The sequence below is a fragment of the Hemiscyllium ocellatum genome, chromosome 22 (assembly GCF_020745735.1).
Source record: "Hemiscyllium ocellatum isolate sHemOce1 chromosome 22, sHemOce1.pat.X.cur, whole genome shotgun sequence".
Taxonomy (NCBI): Eukaryota; Metazoa; Chordata; class Chondrichthyes; order Orectolobiformes; family Hemiscylliidae; genus Hemiscyllium; species Hemiscyllium ocellatum.
In genome coordinates, this window is record NC_083422.1 from 35,641,719 (window position 1) to 35,662,833 (window position 21,115).

The 21,115-nt window shown below is 37.1% G+C and overlaps 1 protein-coding gene across 13 annotated transcripts in view; it reads left to right on the top strand.

Moving 5' to 3' along the window:
• The window catches only part of LOC132826283 (fibroblast growth factor receptor 2-like), a 189,647-nt gene that overhangs the window by 144,284 nt on the left and 24,248 nt on the right, over nt 1–21,115 (top strand). For 10 of the 13 annotated variants that reach the window (XM_060842065.1, XM_060842067.1, XM_060842069.1 and 7 more), the window contains 3 exons: nt 13,036–13,226; nt 13,732–13,882; nt 16,678–16,880. In XM_060842065.1, the coding sequence (XP_060698048.1) occupies nt 13,036–13,226; nt 13,732–13,882; nt 16,678–16,880 (545 nt within the window). Of the gene's footprint in view, nt 1–13,035; nt 13,227–13,731; nt 13,883–14,591; nt 14,737–16,677; nt 16,881–21,115 lie in introns of all 13 variants that reach the window. The other 3 variants (XM_060842061.1, XM_060842062.1, XM_060842060.1) reach the window with 3 other exon arrangements.

The window sequence follows — 21,115 nt, forward strand, 5'->3', positions numbered from 1 at the left end:
GACAACATATCCATCCTAAGATAAGCCAAACAGAACCACATGCGAGAATTCCTAGAAGTATGGCACTCCTCCAACCAGGCGTCAGTGGTCAACTTTCAATCAACAAACACATTGACTTGGACCCCATTTATCACTCCTGAGGGAAAAAAAGGAAATATCATCACCACAGGAAATGACATTACCAACCCAAGGAAACCTAAACACATAAATATTAAACTGGCTATTCTGCCAGTGCTTTGCCAGAAGCTTACTGATGATGTTACCTAATATGGTGACAAAATGTGTGAAAACAAACCTTCTAGCTTAGCGAGTTTATATATCTATAGAAACTCTTACAGTCTTTCTTTACTGGCTAGCTTCCCTTCATATCTAACCTTCTTCCTCCTTTTTTTTTTTGTTGCCCTCTTTGTAGGCTTCCCAATCCTCTGGTTTCTCACTGCCCTTTGCACCACAGACATCTTTTAAAAAATCCAAATAAAGCCTGGATACAGAAAATTCCTTCTGAGAATTTTACACTTCCAAAAAGTTGAGAGAAGCACAATAGACTTCAATTTAAAGAATAATCTCGACTAATTAACATTTTCTGCATAAGAAAAGGATGTTCAGTAGTTGCCATGTTTTTGCCATGTTGTCTATGGTCCATTTAGAAGCGAGAACGGGAGGCATCATTCAACAGAAAAGCTAGTGAAGTACATAATCAGTTACTTAATGCTGAAAATTCTCACAGGCAGAGATTTATTGTTTTGTACAAATCACTCAAACAATAACCCTTTTCTTGACTCCCAAAGCATAATTTATAGATTAAACAATTGCTGTTATGAGTTACCTTTGTGAGATATGTAAACAGTTGTTGGTCTGCCAAATAATGACTTCACAATGTGTATTCATCGATGGTAGAGCAACCATAAATAGAGCGATTCTTGGCTAAATAAGTCATTTTCAATGGCAGGGTTTGATACAGCTTGACTTAGATTATTCAAGACTGCAGCAACATGAAAGCTACACAATTAAATGCTTTACCATGATGTGGATTTCATTGCAAAGAACCTTTATTTTGGATTTTATATACATGTATGTATACTGAAAAGTTATGAGTTTTCTCTCTTTTGGAAATCTGCACAGAGAGGAGTTATAGCGAGATTGCAAAAGTCAATAAAGTTTTATTTGTGAACCATTATTCCGGATTTGTCAGTCCAAAAGTATTGTAGATTGTATTTTATACAGCCTCAGTTAGCTATCTTATCTAGCATTATCTGATTCATCTGCTAGCTCCTTTTATACTTTTTTTTCTCTGTTCTTTTCAAATAATGGAAATGACTTCGTGAAATGTTACATGCAGTTTTTTTTTGTAGGAAACGTGTTGAGAAGATTGTAACTGTTTAAACCTTTCTGTCAAATATGAATCACTTAGATTTGCAAAATCGCTGATTAGATTAGATTAGATTAGATTACTTACAGTGTGGAAACAAGCCCTTCAACCCAACAAGTCCACACCGACCTTCCAAAGAGCAACCCACCCAGACCTAGTTTGTAGAAATTTTCAGATTTAACACTGTAGGCTGCTAACAGAATAGTCTGGAAATGTTAGTTTTAATCTATCCAGTTTTGTTTCTGCCTGATTGACTATTGAACATTTACCAGTTGAGTATTACTGTAAAATATGGTAGTTGAATTCTGAACTAGTGCACACCCATCATTCAACTATCATGCAAAACAAACTCTGTGCAAAAGCATTATTGGCAGTCAAGTGAACTTTTAATTTATGTTGTTCTCTTTGTGTGCATTTGATTCTTGGATCCTTGTGACTGTCAGGAGCTGTAGTTCGACATATTTGTGTTAAATTCATTTGAAATACATCTAGAAGTTTAATGTGACATATCACCAAATGTGCAACGTAAATGTTTAACTAAGAGTCCCACATTTATATGACAGTTCAGATAAGTGGAACAATTAACCAGGATTGACGACTAAGTCAATGGTTCAGCCAACTTTCCCATACAGTGAAGACTGTTGGGTGACTAAGTTGGTAGTGTCATGCTGTTGATTCAAGCCAAGTTGTAAATTGTTTAAAATTGATGAACACGTCTATCCAATAGCTTAATTGGAAAATGATTTCAACTCCCAGCCAGGTTACAAGTTCATCGTCATTCCCAACAGTTAGTTGGCTTGGGTGAACTGGCAGTTCTTCCAGGCTTCTGAAGCAATGTCTATCTGAAGGGAGAAGATTTTTAATATGAGAAAGGTATGCATGATTGGTGGGATGTCGGTGCAGTGATGAATGTTGAGATGAGGGGCTTTGCAGATTTGGTGCAGGTTAACCATCAGAGTTTTATTGTGAATTTGATAATGGCCAGGGAGCGGTGTACACATTAGAAACAGACATAGAACAGACTGAGAAGTTGCAGGGCAAATCCAAAAAAAATTTAAACAGAGAGCATAGCAGAGAAAAGTATTGCAGTTCTCATAGTTCTGATATCTAGTCAAAGATGTTTGATCTTCTTTCACTCCCTCTCCTCAAGCTGTTTTGGCTGCAGTGCCATTTTTGATTAATGTATACTGTTGGTATAATGATTAAAGTTCCAAATTTGAAGTTGCCTTTGGCAGAAAATCAAGTACTGACCAAACCTTGATTCAATGATGTAATATTCAATGAACAAGGATTCTTCATACATCGGTCACTTTTGAACTGCTAGCTATAAGTTAATTTTTTTTTTCTTTTTACTAATCACCAGTAAATGTTTCAATTCTTCATTTCATTTTTGTGGAGATTTATGTTTTGACTGTTTTATATGGAAAATAAGAAAAATTCCAGGCACAGTATGAAGAGCATTAAATGGTTTTCTGATAATGTACAGATCAAATACTTACTCGAAATTGGAGATGTTAGCTGATGGTTACAAGTAGATTCCAAAGCAAACCTCGAAGGCTCAACTGTTGAAATGAAGAAGTAATGTGATCCTAATTAAGTTTATTAATATTTTATTGAGTTTGGATATGTGTTTTGTAACTTTTGTTTAGAAGTGATGTAGTTGCAGGAATAAATAGACCCTAGTAACAGATTATGTTAAAGGGAGTTCTAAATTAGCTGTTTGCATCTCTTTTTAAGAAACCACAATGTTCAACTATATTTCAGTGCTAATGCACCATTGAGAAATTTCCATTGCACCCTCTTAATCAGTTTCTATATCTACCCTGTAACTCCATTTTAGAGGCAGGTTATGAGACCTAGAGTGAGCGACCAATCTTTGATCATTGCTCCATTTTAAGTAGCATTTTCTTGAGGCTTGACAGGAATAGCTGTGGGACAAGGAGGTATGGGGAAGTTTCCTAGATACCCGATTTGTGCAGGAAATGTCTGGAGGTGCCTGACTCACTGATTCCTTTCCCGATCTGATTGACCCAACTCTTCCATGTCCTGACCTATAATCTACCCGTGGATGCTCATCTTCTTCCAAGCCTAGCTACCACAGTTCCCATTCTGTTTTTCCCCTCCTCTTCTATCCCTGTTGTGAGGCTCTGTATCAGCTGTTGCTCGGGGCTCAGGCACTGTCTGTAGTTCCCCAAGTGTTCTAGGTGGCCTCTGTCTTAGGTGGCAATGCTGGGGCCACAGTTGCCAGCCAGTTGGTTTGGCCAGCAGCTCTGAGGTAGTATTTCTGTGTAGGTGAGGGTGGAGCTCCTCTGTCTGGCCACAGTGGAAGTGGAGCTACTAGCAGGAAAGGAAACCATCATCTTTAAAGATTCAGCCCCAGTTAATTTTATAGATGCAATGGACCAACTGGTTTCTTTTGCGCCATCACAAATCAGTGATTTGATCCAGTTCTGCACAGCAAAAGCTGTTGAGTCACTTTTTTAAAATGGAGGTAAATGTAAATAGAAGAAAAGTTTAAATGTATTGATAGGCCAGCCCGTGACACCCAAATTTTCTATTACTATATTTGGTCATATATTCAACATTATGGTTTTGAAGATTATTCCAAACTTCTATCACACTTCAAGCAAAAATGTTCTGAGTATGTATTTGAGTATTTCATTTTCATTCTTTGGTTTTAATCTCTACTGTTTAAAATTTAATATGTCTTGCATCCCTCTTTTAATCATACTCTGCTTTAGCTGATAAATTTGATCTCTAATATTTCCACATTGCTCTAGCCCTCTATGCTTTAGATCTATGGATGTCATTCCCTGTTTTTGTCTCTCTAACATGTACATTCTCTGGATGCAGCGTTGTGCTCTAAATTTTAACTCTGTAACACACTGCTTGATTTAATTAATCCTTGACTGCATTTTAAGGATATTGATAGCTATGCATTTCTCAATCCATTTGGAGTTTCTAACCATCACTATTGCATACTTACAATGCACAGTGTAAAGTAACAATGGCTGAATGAACAGGCTGGCGCAGAAATTTGGCTATTCTATTTTGAAAGGCCTGATTGCAATTATCATTTGAGATGTCAGATGTAGTTTTAAATTATCTTTACAACCTACTGAATAAGATTCTAGAGCACTGGTGTTTGATGAAAAAAAATGCATAATTAAAATAATTGTCCCAATTCCTGAACTTGTGATATAGTTTTCAGTAAACCCTGACATTAAAGTACCATAGAAACAACAAGTGATTATATTTCTGCCCTTGTTCTCTATATTGCTTGTTAGTCATTAAAGTGGACAGTTGAAGGATTACTGTAAGTTGTCTCATTTGCAGGTTTTCAGTCTGCTTCACCTCTAGATAAGTCAACGATTTAGCTATTGATCAGTAGGAAATTTAGTCACGTGCAATATATAGGATGGTAAATTGAAAAACTTTGGTAAGAAAAAAAATAATTTGTCATCCTACCCACCGGTCTATGAAACCTGACCATATATTTTGCAAAGCAGTATAAAACCTGGTGGTGTTACACTTCAAAACTCTATTTTTGATTTAATGCTGAAACCTGCAGAACTTTAATCCATTATTTAAATAGACGTGATATATTCTTCAAACTTTAAGAGATAAAACAAACGTTAAATTACCACTTTTTTTGGGTACTTCTAAAATATAATGTGCAACTACTGTAACATAAAGTGAGTTCATCATGACGAAGGCCTTTCTAATTAAAGGCTGATGTACATGAGTAGTCAAAGTAGTGTGTGTTGCATAGACTTTTCTGTGATACCACATTTGGGTCAGTTATGTTTTACTTCATCCTGTTATGTAGTTAATACCATAAGTTTTGCCTTTAAATCGAGTCTGCTGTTATAGATTGCTGTATGTCCTTTCACTGAAAATGTGCTAGCCTGATTTATGCTTCGTATTGATGGGAATTGTTTTTATATTATCATTACTGCAATAAGAATAATTAATAAAACGTGGGAACTGGGAGGGGGGAAAGAGGCGCATTCCCTATACAAATTTACATGTATACCTGTTTTTATGCATTGCTACTGTCTGGTGATTTCTAAATGGTGCATTGCTGAGTGGTCCTAACATGTAAGTTTGACAGGCCAATATGTGGCTGTTGACTATGTCCTGATAGTGATGAGCCCAAGTTTGATGTTTTTACCTGAGAGCATTAGTCCTAAAACAATAAGAGACTGGGTCCAAAGCACAAAGGAACCTATGCCACAACTGGTTCCCAGCAAGTTTGTTGGGAATTGAATAAAGAGTCTTTACTAAATCCATTGACAATTGGTGGTATGGATTTACACCTGGCTGTAGCTGTTGTTGCATTGCTATAAGCAATAATCACGCAATTTTTAAAAATCCTATCTGACAAGGTCTTGTTCTAGTATCCGGATAGTAATTTGAAGATGCAGACAGGAGAGTTGACATATTTTGCTGAAAATTCAGCTCATTATTACTAGCCTCCCTGCTTTTTGATGTAGATTTCAGATGCAACCTCATCTTCCTCTTTGTAAAGCCCAAGGCCTCAAAACATCATAGGTATTTGGCAGCAAACTTTGCAGTCCACCTTAGTTGAATTTACCCTGAAGTCACATTGATTATTTGCATTCAGCTTGTCTTAATTCTCTGGAATGTTTGTTCCTGTGCGATGTACTTCTCTGTTGCAAGAAATATGCATAGCCCATCTAATATGCACTTTGAACAGATGCAGAGGAAATCTGTTCTACCTTTCTATTTTAAAATATTCAGTTAAATTGCCATTCTGCTGACATTGAATTTTCTTGCAGTGAAATCATCGTAGTGATTTTACTGCAAAATGAAAACAATAAAGGTTTTGTTCTTGAACATATAAAAGAAAATACAGTTACACTCTTTTAATATTGAGGCTGTATCTTTTTTGAACAATATATGGCATAAGAACAAGCCTAGTAACGACTCCGTTTTAATTCATCACTTAACTGGTCTCAGATGCTGGAAAGATAGACTGAACTGTCTTAACTTGTGGGTCTTCTGCCCTAAAATTATCTGACTAAATTTAAAAGCAAAAAAACTCCAGAAAAATTTAATATGTCATAAGTTTAAGAAGTTAAGTTGAAGAAGTAAATTAATTTAGAGAATATTGTTCAGTCAGTTACATTTCAATGGCTGGAACCACAAGAGTGGTGGTTAAGATGCAGAATGGTATTTTTATTTATGGTTTAAATGACCGTGAATATTAGTCATGTACAGGTTAGTGTGACCACAGACGTTCCAGACTCTCTAATGATGTCTGAATGTAATATTAGTCAGGTTAGCTTGACCTTTATAGTGTCTCAAAATGATCTGCTAGCTAACCTGAACCTAATCTGGTATCCATCAATCTTTAAAACATTGAAATCCTTTTTTTCATTTTCTCCTCTGCAACATGGATTGAGCCACTAACTTCCTTGTGTTCCACCTGCTCAGAAACAAACCATTGAAATATGCTCAGTTAATTGTACATGATTAATAAGAAAATTGATTGTACCAGACAATTATTGTGCACTGCAGTAATGATGACTTATTTACGAAGCACCTTTTTAATTACGGCAGTGTGGTCCAAAGTGCTTCACAGGGACATTACAAAGCAAAATGAAACACTGAGCCACAGTAGAAGATATTTTGTAGAAGACCAAAAGCTCGCTCAAAGGGAGGTTTTAAGCAGCATCTTGAGAAAAGTGATGAAGCCTCAAGAGGGAATTCCAAAACTCATGATCTTGGCAGCTCAAGGCACAGCCAACATTGGTGGAACGATCTAAAATCAAGGTGTTCAAGAGGCTAAATTAGAGAGGCACTGATTCTTGTGCAGCTGGAAGAAATGGTAGGGGTAGGTGAGCTAGCCAAAATAAGTAAAATCTAACTTTTTACAGCATGTGTACTTTGATCGTTTCTGCCTGTTACGTCATGTTTAATCCAAGACCTGGGAAATCTATAGGGATCAACTCCCATTTATACCAGTGTTTCGTTATGAACAGTGAAACATTAACTGCAATATTATGTTGACGTCTTGACCATCAATATATAATAATGTTACACATACCACTTTTCTGTCAGATCAGAGTTAAAAATAATGGTTGAATCGACTTATTAAAGTTAATTTAACATTTTAAAGGTTTTCTGAAAACATCTAATGAAATACTACAACTTGAAAATCTACATATAGATTAAATATTTGATACTGTGAATATTTTTCACAGGTTAAAATGAAATTATTATTTTTAGTATAAAATACTTAATAATTCCAAAATGTAGCATAAATTTATAAAATTGTGGAATAGTGCTTGTTTCAAAGAACTGATCTTCAGGAAAGCCCACATGAACCCTTGCCTTTTTCCAACAGTTTTTTTCCTGCTTTAATGTTTTATACCTCAGATACATCTCTAATTTCCTCTTAAGCTCTGCTGTTAAATCTGTACACTTTTTATTTGTATGGCCATGGAAGTAGTTCTAGTTCGATGCCGGGGTTAAGCTAACAGCTTCAGCTAGTGCAGTGTGAATGATTGTGATGTCAACCGAAATAGATAACTCAATGCAGAAATCCATTCTGTGGATATGATCTGACCCAGATGATCCAGATACAATTGAACTGTTTTTCATGTTACAGTTGTAGAGTTAGTGGCAACATTTCTCCTGGCCCTTCCTCTCTCAATGAAGCATTACCCACATTTTCTGTGCAAGGTTGAAAACTGGGACTTCATCCCTTGGGTAACAGCCGGCTGCGTTGGCTGTGTTTTCAGTGACTAGGAGGTGAGCCATCAAGAGGTGAGTTTGTCAACCAGATTACAAGAAAAGCGCAGCAGGTCAGGCAGCATCAAAGGAGCAGGAGAATCAATGTTTCGGACATAAGCCCTTCAGGATTTCTGAAGAAGGGCTTATGCCCGAAATGTCGATTCCCCTGCTCCTTGGATGCTGCCTGACCTCTTGCGCTTTTCCAGCAACACATTTTTCAGCTCTGATCTCCAGCATCTGCAGTCCTCATTTTCACATGCTTATGTTGGTCTTAGAGGTGCTGTAAAAGGCACCTCCTTGGAAGACCATAGCAGAAACCCCACTGAAGATCTTTAGAAAGGTAAGTTTTTGACACATTTAGATGCATTTTGGAGGAAATGTGTTTTTGATCCAGGAGCTCATCAAAGGGATCCGTTCAGACAAGGTAAGATGATCCTTTATATTTGCTCCCATTATCATGTATTACACTACATTATTCATTGGAGAAAGTGACATAATACATTAAATTGTGAACAAAATGTCCTATTAACTTCAATTGTCATATGTTCAGATGTGATTTAAATCGTCTTGACAATTGCTTTCAAAATAAATCCATGTGTGAAAGTTGGAAAACAAATATATACCTGACTCCCAGCTTTTATTGATGTGTACTTTGGTTTGGAATGGAAATAAGCTTTGAAAGACTTTGACAGCAGCAACCATTATGACTACTTGGCTGGGTTTTCAAAAGTGTTAATGACTTCAGCTCAACTATTTATTGAAATTTTTAAGAGGCTATAATGGACAAAGTCATCATTTCTAATTTACAACCCTAATGATTAATAAATAATACAATAATAGTAATACAGTAATTATTTAATAATAGATCATAGAGTACAAAAGCAACGAAGTAATAATAAACACTGGCTTGGCTTCACTTTTGAAAAGTTGCAGAAAGGATTCACAAAAATGGTTTAATGGAAGATGCTCATCAGTTACAGTCAGTAAAAAGGTTGAAAAAATTGGGACTGTATTCCTTGGTGAAGACAGTAAGACAGTTGAGAAGAGACTTGATAGATGATGGATAGGGAAGAGGGAAAACTGTTATTGTTCTTGGAAAGATCAAGAATGAAAAGGAAACTGATCTGACATGAAGAAAATTCTGAGCAAATTTACACATCTGTCAAATTTGTCTTTTGGGAAGTGTAGAAGTATGCAGGCAGGGTTTCCCAAGCCCATAGGAAACTACATTTCTTGGCCACTGTTTCTAAAACTCAGAATTACATGTGCTTTGTCAAATGCTTTGTTAACCAATCACGTCATCTTCAAAAATTTAGACCAAAATATTCTAGTCATTTCTCCCCTTTAAAATTGCAGTTGAATTTTGTGTGGTATAGACTCATTCTTGTTATGTTTTTATAATATCCTGAGAAGTTCAGCAGCTTTCTGATAAATGTTAATGAATTGTTACCATCAACCTAAAATATTATTTTAACTAGATTCTTTGGATTGTTTTGTGTATGTGACTTGCAGTTTGTTGTTGAAAAAGTGTTCTCTGAATTACCCAGAATTTGTAAAATCTTATTATTGTATCTGCCACAGTTGTGGATTATCTTAGGGTTATCAACTTGCATTTTGCAAACAGTAATATTATAAGTCACAGATTTCTGGCTCACATTGTTTTGATGGGGAGTATGTTATGTCAAACTTGGAGTTTGAAAACACAGGACAAGCAAAAATGATGTGAGCCTGGCAAGAACCTTTGTTAATATTTGGCTGCAGCTCCATGACCTTAATTAGTGGCAATCTAGTGCCAACCAGCTGCCTCATTTATCCTTTACCCCTCCCCCTACACCAGTCACTCTCAACTTCACCTCATCACATCATTGAACAAACACAAAGGAATTAGCTTGTTCCCTGAGGTTTTTCTTCAGGGACTGATGGCCTCGGTTAGCAGCAGGCATATTTAATTGTCGAAAGTGGAATGAAGAATGCTTTATCTCTATATCTCATAACCTTAGGAAAACAATTATAGCCTTTGTTTCATAGGTCTTCCAGGAAAGAATTCCACTTATCTCCTCCACTGGAAAACTCTGAAGTTATGGTACAAAGAATTGCAATAAAAGTGTTCTTTCTTTAACTACCTCAATATCATTTTTTTGTAAATTGGATTAATGTTCATTAAGCTGTTTGAACATCAAGTTAAATTTTCAAATGAATAACCAATATACTACTACATATTACAAGTTTTTGTAAATCAAGTGTAATTTATGAATTCTGCGCTCTGTATGAATATTTTTTCAAAGTCAAAGCTTTATTTTTGTGATACCTTTTTGTTGCTCCTGACAGTTACCTGCTACTAAAGCTGAACTGAGACTGAGGACAGACCTTTCAGGTGCCAATAGATGTGGGAACAGAGATGGATGAGCATGTAATTTTGTGATTTGAAGAGCATGTCACTCAAGCCATTTATGGGAAAGTCTGGGCAAAATTTGGATTCTTAGAAGGACCCCAACTTGTGCAACCTGAAATTTTCCAGGCTGTAGGAGGACCCCATACTTTCAGCCAAAATATAGACTTCAAGGCATTCTGGCAGAGGGGAAGAATATGCTACATTTAATCCCAACTGAGGATCTGTCCCGTTGCATCAATGATGGCCTTCAGGCCATAAATATTGGACAGGTTGTCCTTCCACAATCATGGCTAGGCAATTGTAGCCTTTTTCAAGTTAAATTTTTTTAAATTCTCTTGCTGCAGGCATCAGCAGCTTCTGCCTGAATGTCATCTCTGGCAAGTCTCCTGTCAATCCTTCAGCCTTGGGCAACTGCCCAATACCTTTTATTGGGCAGCAAATAGGCTTTTTGTCCACTAAATGTCTAATTCTGCAAAAATAATTGGTTGGTTTACTGCTTCTGGGACCGTGTAAAGTCAGTACCCCTATTTAACCTTCATTTAGGATCCCAAGCAAAAAGAAAAACCCTGCTCTGAACAGTGCTTAGTAAGCAACAAAGCTTTTATTAGGTCTGTTTTATATAAATTCTAAACCCCAAGCTTCAACTTAAATGTTTGTACAGAATTGCTCAAATTTCAAATGAAACAGGGCCGCATTAACAAATTGAAACTATTCTAGCACAAATCATGACAGTTGCTAAAACAGACATCAGTGTATGTTCAGATGTGAGAATAATGCTTACCTCTTGTGAGTGATGATGTTTCATTAGCCACAGTGAGTGAATATTTGAAAAATAAAAGTCAGTCAAAAATCAGTGACTTGTCAAATGTTCCATGTGTGCAGAATCATCTTTATCTTTGGACCAATCACTAGTAGTTAGATGTCCGTTATAATGATGTAATTGATTGTTGACCAACCATAATATTCACCTTCATCAATTGAGTTTGTTTTTGTTTGATTTTGAGATGGGAAGCAATGACTAAGTCACTTTCATTTCCCAGTTGATCTTCAGGCAACACTTGTGCAAGAATCATTCATCTCTTTGCCATTAAAAAAAAACTAATTCAGTGACAATTTCAGGCCCATTATCAGAAATCAAAGCTTTTTTGTCTTTCATACTACTCAAATGATCATCTTTTACTTTGTTAATATTTATTAAAAAACAAAAACCTTTTGTTCAAGTAAAAGTCTCATATTCAGAAGATTGGATGCAATACATTTAAAGGAGCTTTAATAGATTTCAGAGTAAAGGATCATGTGCAGAAACTGGAGATGTGATAACAAATAACTTAAGAAATCCTTCTCTTCTATTCAGAAGATTGAGAAAAGTGAGAATGCTTTTTGCTATGAATCTGATGGCAACTAAAACAGCTTCTGTTTAGATCTTTAGTAAAGTAGGAGTAGCCCTTCATTTGTGAACCTCTAACATGTATGACTGTAGAAGTAAGAATGTTTCATGGACTGTACTACACATTAAATGAGCTAACTGTGGCCTTAGAACAGGGCAAGGTTGCCCTACACATTAATTCCCAGTAGATGCCTGCATTCAGCCAAATATGCTTGATTATATACAAAGGTCTTATTGTCAACCAGAGGCACCATTTCTTTGCAATGTAATCAAAATGTTTGCTTGTGAAAGAATCTGTTGGCAAATTCAAAACACCCATTTAGAAATGCTGGCAAGCTAATAAAAGTAACATAGACGATCATGTTGGTTCTCATTTATGTTTCTAAGCGTGTTCTTCATACATCCTGAAAAGTTCTCTTTTCATACCTCTAATGTTTTCTTTGGGGGGGTCCATAGCTGCTTTGTGGTCTCCTTCAAATGTTTAAAGGAGTTTCAGTGCTTTTTAAACTGAATTATTTTTACAAGCCTCATAGCTATTAAAGTGGGATGTTGCTTCATATGTAATGGAAAAACAAAAAGGAATAGCTTCATTTACCAGCCAGAGACTGAAATGCTACCTATAGATATATTTAAGATTATATTTGCATGAAGCAGAACATAATTTGAGACTAAATATCTCACAATGACTGAAGCAGCTATTTATTCTCAACATGGATATACTACAAAGAAATTTGCTGTTCTTTTTAAAAAAAAAGGAGATATTTTAATGGAACTGATGTTCTCAAGTGATTAAGAATCCATGAAACTAAATGTCCTCATCAATCATTCTCAGTCAATTTAGAAATCATGCTGTGCAACTAAAATTAAATTCCAATGAAAACAGCAAAGATTAAATCTGATTTTAAAAAGTGCACAACTTCTTTGCAAAAACAGACTTGGCCTCATCAAAGGGGAGAGGGTCAAAGCAGAAACTCACACAAGCTCCATTTTGTCAAATGTGCAGTTATTTCCCTTTAAACCCCTATTAACGGAATTTGAAGAGGTGGGAAATATCAAAGCATACTGCAATTAATTACAGTTATGCATCAATATAAATTAATTTTTCATTTTTGTAATTTATTTCAGAGCGGTCACCACACAGACCTATCCTGCAAGCGGGGTTACCGGCTAATAAAACTGTATTGGTGGGGAGCGACGTGGAGTTTGTGTGCAAAGTGTTCAGTGATGCCCAACCCCACATACAGTGGCTGAAGCATGTTGAAAAGAATGGCAGCAGATATGGTCCAGATGGATCCCCTTACGTCAATGTCTTAAAGGTTCGAGAATTGAGAAAAAACCTTCTGTACATTTGTGCATAATGGAAATTGTGAAAGAGTGGTGTTCATTATCAATAAGGCCAAGAAACATCCATACTTAAATTACATTTTTAACTTCAGATGTTTTCAAATATCCAGTTTCTTTCACTCCACCTTAATTTTGATTTATCTCAATCATAGGTATAGATTTTTTATTTGAATTTATTTTTTTCGAAGTTATATTTTGTATTTCCTGAGCAGCCGCAACACATTTTATTTAAAATATGCTGAAGAAAACTGGCACAAACTCTTATGTGACAGTCCTTTTAATTGTATTTTGATGTTATTTACTCCATTTATTCCTTCATACCACAAAATTGTCAGATGTTTTGGTAGACAAAATAGCTTTATTTATTTCATGAAGTTATTTCCTTTAGAGGACTGATGATGCTGGTGGTGGGATATTAGCTCTGTTCATACCAGAACAGCGGTTATATTGTTATCTTCTGTTATTGGTTTATTCTAGCATTCGGGGATAAATAGTTCCAATGCAGAAGTGCTGAATCTATACAATGTGACTGAGGCGGACAGTGGAGAATATATATGTAAGGTCTCCAATTATATTGGAGCTGTCAATCAGTCTGCTTGGCTCACTGTCGCTCAATTCTCCCCAAAAGGTAACACTTTACAGGACACACGTTAAAAGCTCTGCCCATGGTAAATGAATTTAGGAAACGGCTGACTCATGCTGGGAGATGCTTGGAAGATTGCAGGCAACTTAGGGGATCTTTGGGCTTTGGGTTATTCATGGTCCCTTAACCTCTTTCCATGATGAAACTTGGTGCACGCTAGACATGGAAAAATACCCACAATATGTAGTGAAACTATCCCAAATTACATTCTAGCTGGAACTTGCACTTGCCAAGTCTGTTCTCTCTGTCTTCATCTGATTGCAGCCTTTTCTTCCTCCTGCCAATATTTCAATATTTTTATTTACCCCTTGCTTCTAAATTAGCCGGTAGTACATTTCCATTTCCAACTTTCCATTTTACACACTTTATCTCCTCCTTCATTTCATGCTTCCTTTATTCTTAAAAAAAATAGGATAATGAAAACAAATTATTATGGGCCTATTTTTCCATGAGTTAAATTGCATGCCTAGAAGGGTGAGTTAAAGTTGGTGATGGTTATCTGATTATTCCATAAAACAAGCTTGAAATTGGGAGCAAGCTTTGGATGAAGGGTTGTGGATAGGGAGTACATAACTCCATCAGATTACTGCATCTCTACTATTAAGCAGTGATGGTGGTTTGTTGTCCCTGTCCACAAGTATCTCATGTTGTCTTGCTTGTATTTTTTTTGTTTCTGCTTCCCTTTTTCTTCTAGACTGCCGGTGTTAACACTACGGACAAAGAAATTGAGGTGCTCTATTTACGGAATGTAACTTTTGAGGATGCTGGGGAGTATACATGCTTGGCTGGTAATTCTATTGGGATTTCACATCACACTGCATGGTTGACAGTTGAGTCAGGTACATATGGCTTTCCTTCAAATGGTTCACCTTTCCCCTTTTTGCAAGATTAACACTGCCTCTGTAGTGGAACTGGCAGCAAAATTATAAAGCAAAAAAAAATCCCAGTTGTGTCTCATGTCTTCTTCATCTTTCTTGATTGTATGTAACTATATTTGCATATATATTTGGGGGAAAAAAGCCAAAGGGTTAGTTACACTGACGATGACTGCTATTGCCATTGAAATGCCAGTTCCCCTTCTGTAATGAAGCAGTGTTATATTATGGGAATTCACTCAATGAATCAAATTGGTTTCTTCAGTGATTGCATGCACTCAAAATGAGATTCTGATTCATTTGCAACAGAGGACATGCAAAGTCTTACCGAGCATGTTGAATCTGATGCTATTTCTCTCCCTTAAGAAATGGTCATCAGTGGTGTTTTAACTGATTGATTGATAATTGACAGAGAAAGGAAGTTGGTGGCTCATAATCCAACCCAGATAAATCTTTCAATTATCTGTCCTCAATGCACCTGTTTGGTAATTCCCTTGTGAAACTTCAATTCTATTGAACAGTGGTGGTTATCAGATTTGCGGGTTGCAATGACGGCTTATCCTTTCTCCCCAGAGAATGTGACCTGCAACCACACTGTTTGATTTGAATGAAGTGTTGAGGTTTTTCACCACATAACATGATTGTCTCTTAAAAAAACTGCTACAAACCTTTCCTGTGGTCTCTAATTTCACAGACAATCAGGCGAAAACCTTCGGTGCAGCTTTGCTTTCACTAGGAATCTGGGGATATTTCTGATTTTGTTTGCTTCTTGTCTCACCTTAAAGCCTTCAGTGGGCATTTTATGCTTGGTAGCTTTTGGCAGTGCTACTTGTTATGGATGGCAAAGCTTGAACAGCATTCATTATGCTAAATATGCTGTAGATGTAAAGTAATGATAAAAGTTGCAGCACGTATAACATATTGAAGTGGACTCTGCTTGTGTGAAATACTTGAAATTTTTAACAGTCTATTTATTTTAGCAAAACAAGCTGGTTCAGCTTTAACCTTTGGCTATAAATGTCTTGAACTTTGCACCAGAGCATGTAAAGTTTTAAATATATTACCTGTGTTTATAACTGAATGCAACTGGAATAGAGGACTGAAATATTTGCAGTATTGTCAGGCTGAAGAAGTCATTAATATTTGTTTTATTTATATATTTTGTTGACATTTTCAATTCTGTCATTTACTCACTACCAGTTTCACCTGTGTGACAGCCAAGACTGTTGGAAAGTCTTCATCCTGAAGAACTCTCCACTTTCTCTGTACAAGACTTTTAACAGCTACAAGAATATGAGTGTGTCTTTGCAACACCCACCATACCCCAATTCTTTGCAGTTTCTATCACTCCAGCATTTGATATTATGGTACACCACCACTGATATATACCATTGGTATAGTCATGGTTCTTCCTCTATCCTTTGTTTCATCCTTCTTCTCATTGAGTTATATGATTGCATAGATATCAGCAGTTTGCTCACTAAATGGCTGTGATGATTGACTATCCTGTCATGGGATCATGAGGCCAATCCCAGTAGTGACTCCTACTAGAGTTCCTCACCATGTATCCAGAGTCTCCTACATTTTGGTAGGAACAAGAATTTTTTCCTCATGGCCTGCAAATGCAGAGAGCAATTATAACATCACAGATACCAACTAACTATAGCCACCAAGCTCAGCAAGCGATAGTGTGTTCCTTCTGTGTGAGATTCCATGTGGCACCGATGTTACCTATTATCCCTGAAACTATCAATAGAATATTCACTCTTTTTCTTTCTTATTGAAGTTGTAATGAGGAATAGTTTGGAAGTATTTACCAATTGTTCACTTTTTTTTGCAGTTTCAAACATTATAATGCAACTGAATGTTAATATCTGATGCATTGTTTCTTCACGTGTAATCCAGTTCCTGAAGACAAACCAAAAGGGTTGACCTCTCCTGACTATCTGGAAATAGCTATCTATTGCATTGGTGTTTTTGTTATCGCTTGTATGGTGGTGACGGTTATTATTTGCCGGATGAAGAGCACAACAAAGAAGCCAGATTTCAATGCCCAGCCGACAGTGCACAAACTGACCAAACGCATCCCTCTGCGCAGACAGGTAACAGAAAGTAGATAAAGAGTTCAAAAACCTTTTTACAGTATGATTCAGTGACAGCTTTATCACCAGCTACACCCAGATTTCCAAATCTTATTTCAGAAGTCATTATAACAAGGTGTTAAATTTCCTTTACGAATGCCAACCAAAACATTGTCCAAATTTTAAAGAGACTGATGTGATTTTGCCCACATTTCTAATGCGAGGCTGCCTCCCCAGTAAAACAAAATAAATAATTGGGCAGCTTAATAGTACTTGGTAAATAATGTTCACCAACAGAAATGGCTGCTGCTACCATATTCCATTTAATTGTGAGCAAATGCAAAGGAACTTTAAAAAAAAATTGTCATGGCATTCTTCATGGTTAGTTGGATTTTATTAACTTTTAATTTTAACTCGTATATTCTTGCCTGAGAATAATGAATCAAAAACGTAGCAAAAAAATTGAAGAAGCTTCTCTTTTATGTCACTGCAACTGAGATTTTAATGTATCATTCGGTATAAAATACTCCATCCAGGATCCTGCCTCCAGGCTAGAAAACAGACTCCAGCCTGGTGTATGGTTTGGGCTAGGGCTGTGCCAGAACGATGGCTATCTAGGCAGGCTGGGAGGCAGGACTTGTAAAATTCCAAAAGAGGACACAGAGAGAGAGAGAGAGAGAGAGAAGTCCAGTCTCTTCCCATTGTCACGGAATGCTATCAGAAATGGGGAACAACAACAACGTCATGACCTGCTTACAGAGCTGGGCAGTTAAATGTGGTAAGTTAATAGCCACATCTCTGGCATTTGACTGCTTCAGAATAGCTGTATGGGGAGACTCTCTGACTCATTGAGGCAGTCTCTCTGTGGGGGTGGGGAAAGGAAGTCAGGGCACCCCTCCTTTTCTGGCTGATCCATGTCTGCTAACGTTCTGATGGCCCTCTCCACATCTCTGAGACTGATGTTGGAGAGCATTTTTTTCCCACTATCTTGTAGGCTGCCTCACCGTGGAGCCTCTGTAGTGGTTGCCTCAGTTGGTGGCTCCCTTGACCAGCCAGTCTTCTGGTTACACAGAGATGCCTTGGCAGCAGGCTCTTAATTGAACACTGCTGGGAAAATGCCTCCTGTACCTGCCATCCATTCATCTCAGCTTGGGACCCAGTTTCACGGCAGTGAAAGGCCTGTCTATTGGGAAAATTCAGTTCAGGATTTGTGTCCTTTACCACTCCATCTTCCTCTGGCGATAAAGAGGGGCCTTGGGTTTAGGAAGTTATAACTCTACTATTTCTATTCACATAGTCCTAGTTGCTGCATTGACGGATCTCCTGCCTTCAGCTATTCCCCCCACACACAGCTCTGCTGCTGTGCGAAAGTGGGGCGCTATATTTGTATTTACAATGTAAGGCATTTGAGCTTCTCAATGATTTATTGTTTGTGAAGGTTAACTACTGTGTTTAAAAAAAAACACATGGAAGCAGTTTATCCCTGAATGCATGATGGATACTGAGGGTGGGGAAGCAGAAGCCAAGGAATAGTAATTATTTTTTAGATTTAAGGGTCAGAATGTACTGCTCCAGGCTTCATCACTTCATTGTGGATCCTCCTGACTCTCCACAAGTCCCCTTCTGCGACGTAGGAAGCCCCTGAAACTTGATACGTTCACCTATTGATGGACAGGCTCCACACTATGCAGTTCTTCACTAGTGAGTTTTAATGAGGGCTGGATAGCAAAGTGACTTTAGTTTCTGCAACAGTGGATGACTTTCCTGCTTCCCACCTGTCCGAAGCCTGTCGCTTTAAGAAACAAAAACAGACGTTGCTGTAGGAACTCAGCAGGCATGGCAGCATTTCTGGAAAGAAAAAGCAGAATGAACATTTGAGGTCCAGTGACCCTTTTTCAGAACTCCACTTGGAATTCAAATTATTTCAGAAAGTGAAAGTGAGGTGATTATAGTGTCTGCACACAGTGTAATTCGCTGCAATTTATGAGTTGTCAGTTTTCTAACCTAAAGATAGACTAATTAACAGCTAACTAAAAGTGGGTTGCAGAAATTTGCAGAGCATTGAAAGGCTAAATGATAAGATTATTACAATTAATGCATTAACATTTTGTTTTTTCAAGTGTTCCTAGCTTCTACATCCTGCAAATAGAACCGATTGAATTTATTCTAGACATCTCCATGGTCTTCACTAATGTTTTAGAAGAATGTTACTGTAAGGTTTTCTGGAATGTAGCCAAAAATAGAACCTATGTTCAGGTTCCCTCCTATCTTGTCAGTTGGGCATCTTTCTTCTAAACTGGTGCTTTTCCTCAGAACCTGGACAAAAGCAACAGCTCTAAAGGCAAGAGAAAGGAGATGATTGAGCACAGTTGTAGACATTCATTAAGGTTAGATTTCAAATCCAGCTCTGTCCCTTTGCCCTAAAACTAACACTAATGCCCTGTGGATTGCTGCAGTCTGTCTCTGTTGTGAGTGCTAAAACCATAATGATCTGATGGGACTATCTTTTATCGTATTATTTTATAACTAAAGATTTAATATAAACTCCATGTTCATTTACCAGGAAGTGCTAAATATCTTTGGTGTATTTCATATGGCACATTGGAAAAAAACATATAATTTTTTTTCCTCCCGTTAAATGTTTTAATAATAGGGAATTACACATTTTGTTCTGAGAATATATTTTTCATTGTTGTTACCAATGTGGTCTTGTCCCTAAATAGTTAAAGACTTAAACCCTACTTGCTGCTCATGGTGCAACTCTCGTGACAGGATGTGATAATACCAAAGGAATTCTACGTATGTACACATGACCCCATTCTGTCACCTCCAACTGCCAGATGTCACCCCAAATTATATATCCTTCGCCTTTCATCCAGTCTTAATAGTGTGAATTAATTGCTGTTTTTACTATCGACACCAACATGAGTGCATATTAGAATCACTTTTCTCAAAAAAATCTATCTTATTAAAATGGTCTAAGAAAATGCTTCAGTCTTTTCAGTATTTTAGGGTATATGGTTTTAATAGAAGCAACTTTCACTTGAGTAACGTTTACTACTTGTTCATTTCTCATTGCAATCTGTAACAGGCAAGGAATGTGCTGACTTTGTTTACAGAATTTGTTTGCAATCACAGCAATTAAAAAGTTGTCTTCTTAAACTTGGAACGATGTGTTTGAAAATTGAATTCTAATTTATCCTAGGCATTAACAAATTTTCATGAGTGTGAGACTAATAACTTTAATTTCCAGTGACGAGCTGGAAGGTTAACACAATGAGTTTTCGAGTTTCAGGACTTCCACTGCAACAAACAAAAGCACAATTGACTAACGCCTATTTACCAGGTAACTTATACTTCAAAATACAGGAAGGTTTCCCTAATTTACTTCCAAAACGCCCCCTCCAAATAAAAATTTATGCGTCTTCAAGTGGACGCTTTGATCTCCAGGATTCCATTCCAAGTTATTATTGGTCCCTGAAGGTTGCTTCACTCTCCTTTACCCAGTCAGGTAACCTCTAATCTGAGGAACCAGCTTTCAGTGCAATAGGTATTCTTCCTCTCTTGTGAAAGTTAGGTGAATATTCCTGCTTCCTGTCATTTCTTATGAACTTGATCACTTCAGTATGGAACTAGCTCCCATCTGCAATCTACATGATGAACAACAGGGTCAGTATTTTCTCTAGTTCAGATGCAAGGCTAGCTGTCTGTCTGTGTCTCTCTTATTTTCTCTCTCTACAATGACTCGCTACAAACTCTTCCCTTGCCAAAGCCTATTTCAATATCAACCCTAAAACCATGGCATGTATCTAGCTGTAAAAATGCCCATTAGCTATCCTGTAGACTACCAGCTCCATTCTAGTTTGATATTAAATAGACAGTTTAATGTATAATCATTTGTAAAACATGATATTACTGCCATTCCCCTGTGAGTGCTGGAGACTAACATAGGTTGAACATCTTACACCTCTGAACAAGTCTCTTGTTCCCACATAACCTCACTACTCCATTTCACCTGAAATTACATAACAGTCCTAAAAAAGAACTTGAAAATCTTATTTTTAAAATTTGTCCGTGGGATGTGGGACTGCTGAATAGGCTAACATTTATTGCCCAACCCTTAAAGCCCGGAGAGTAGTTAAGAGTTGACCGTGTTGCTGTGGCTCATGAAAGTTACATGTAGGCTGAACAAGGTAACAATGGCAGATTTCCTTCCCAGATGGATTTTTACAACAGCGGTTAAATTGTTGCCATTAGGCTGA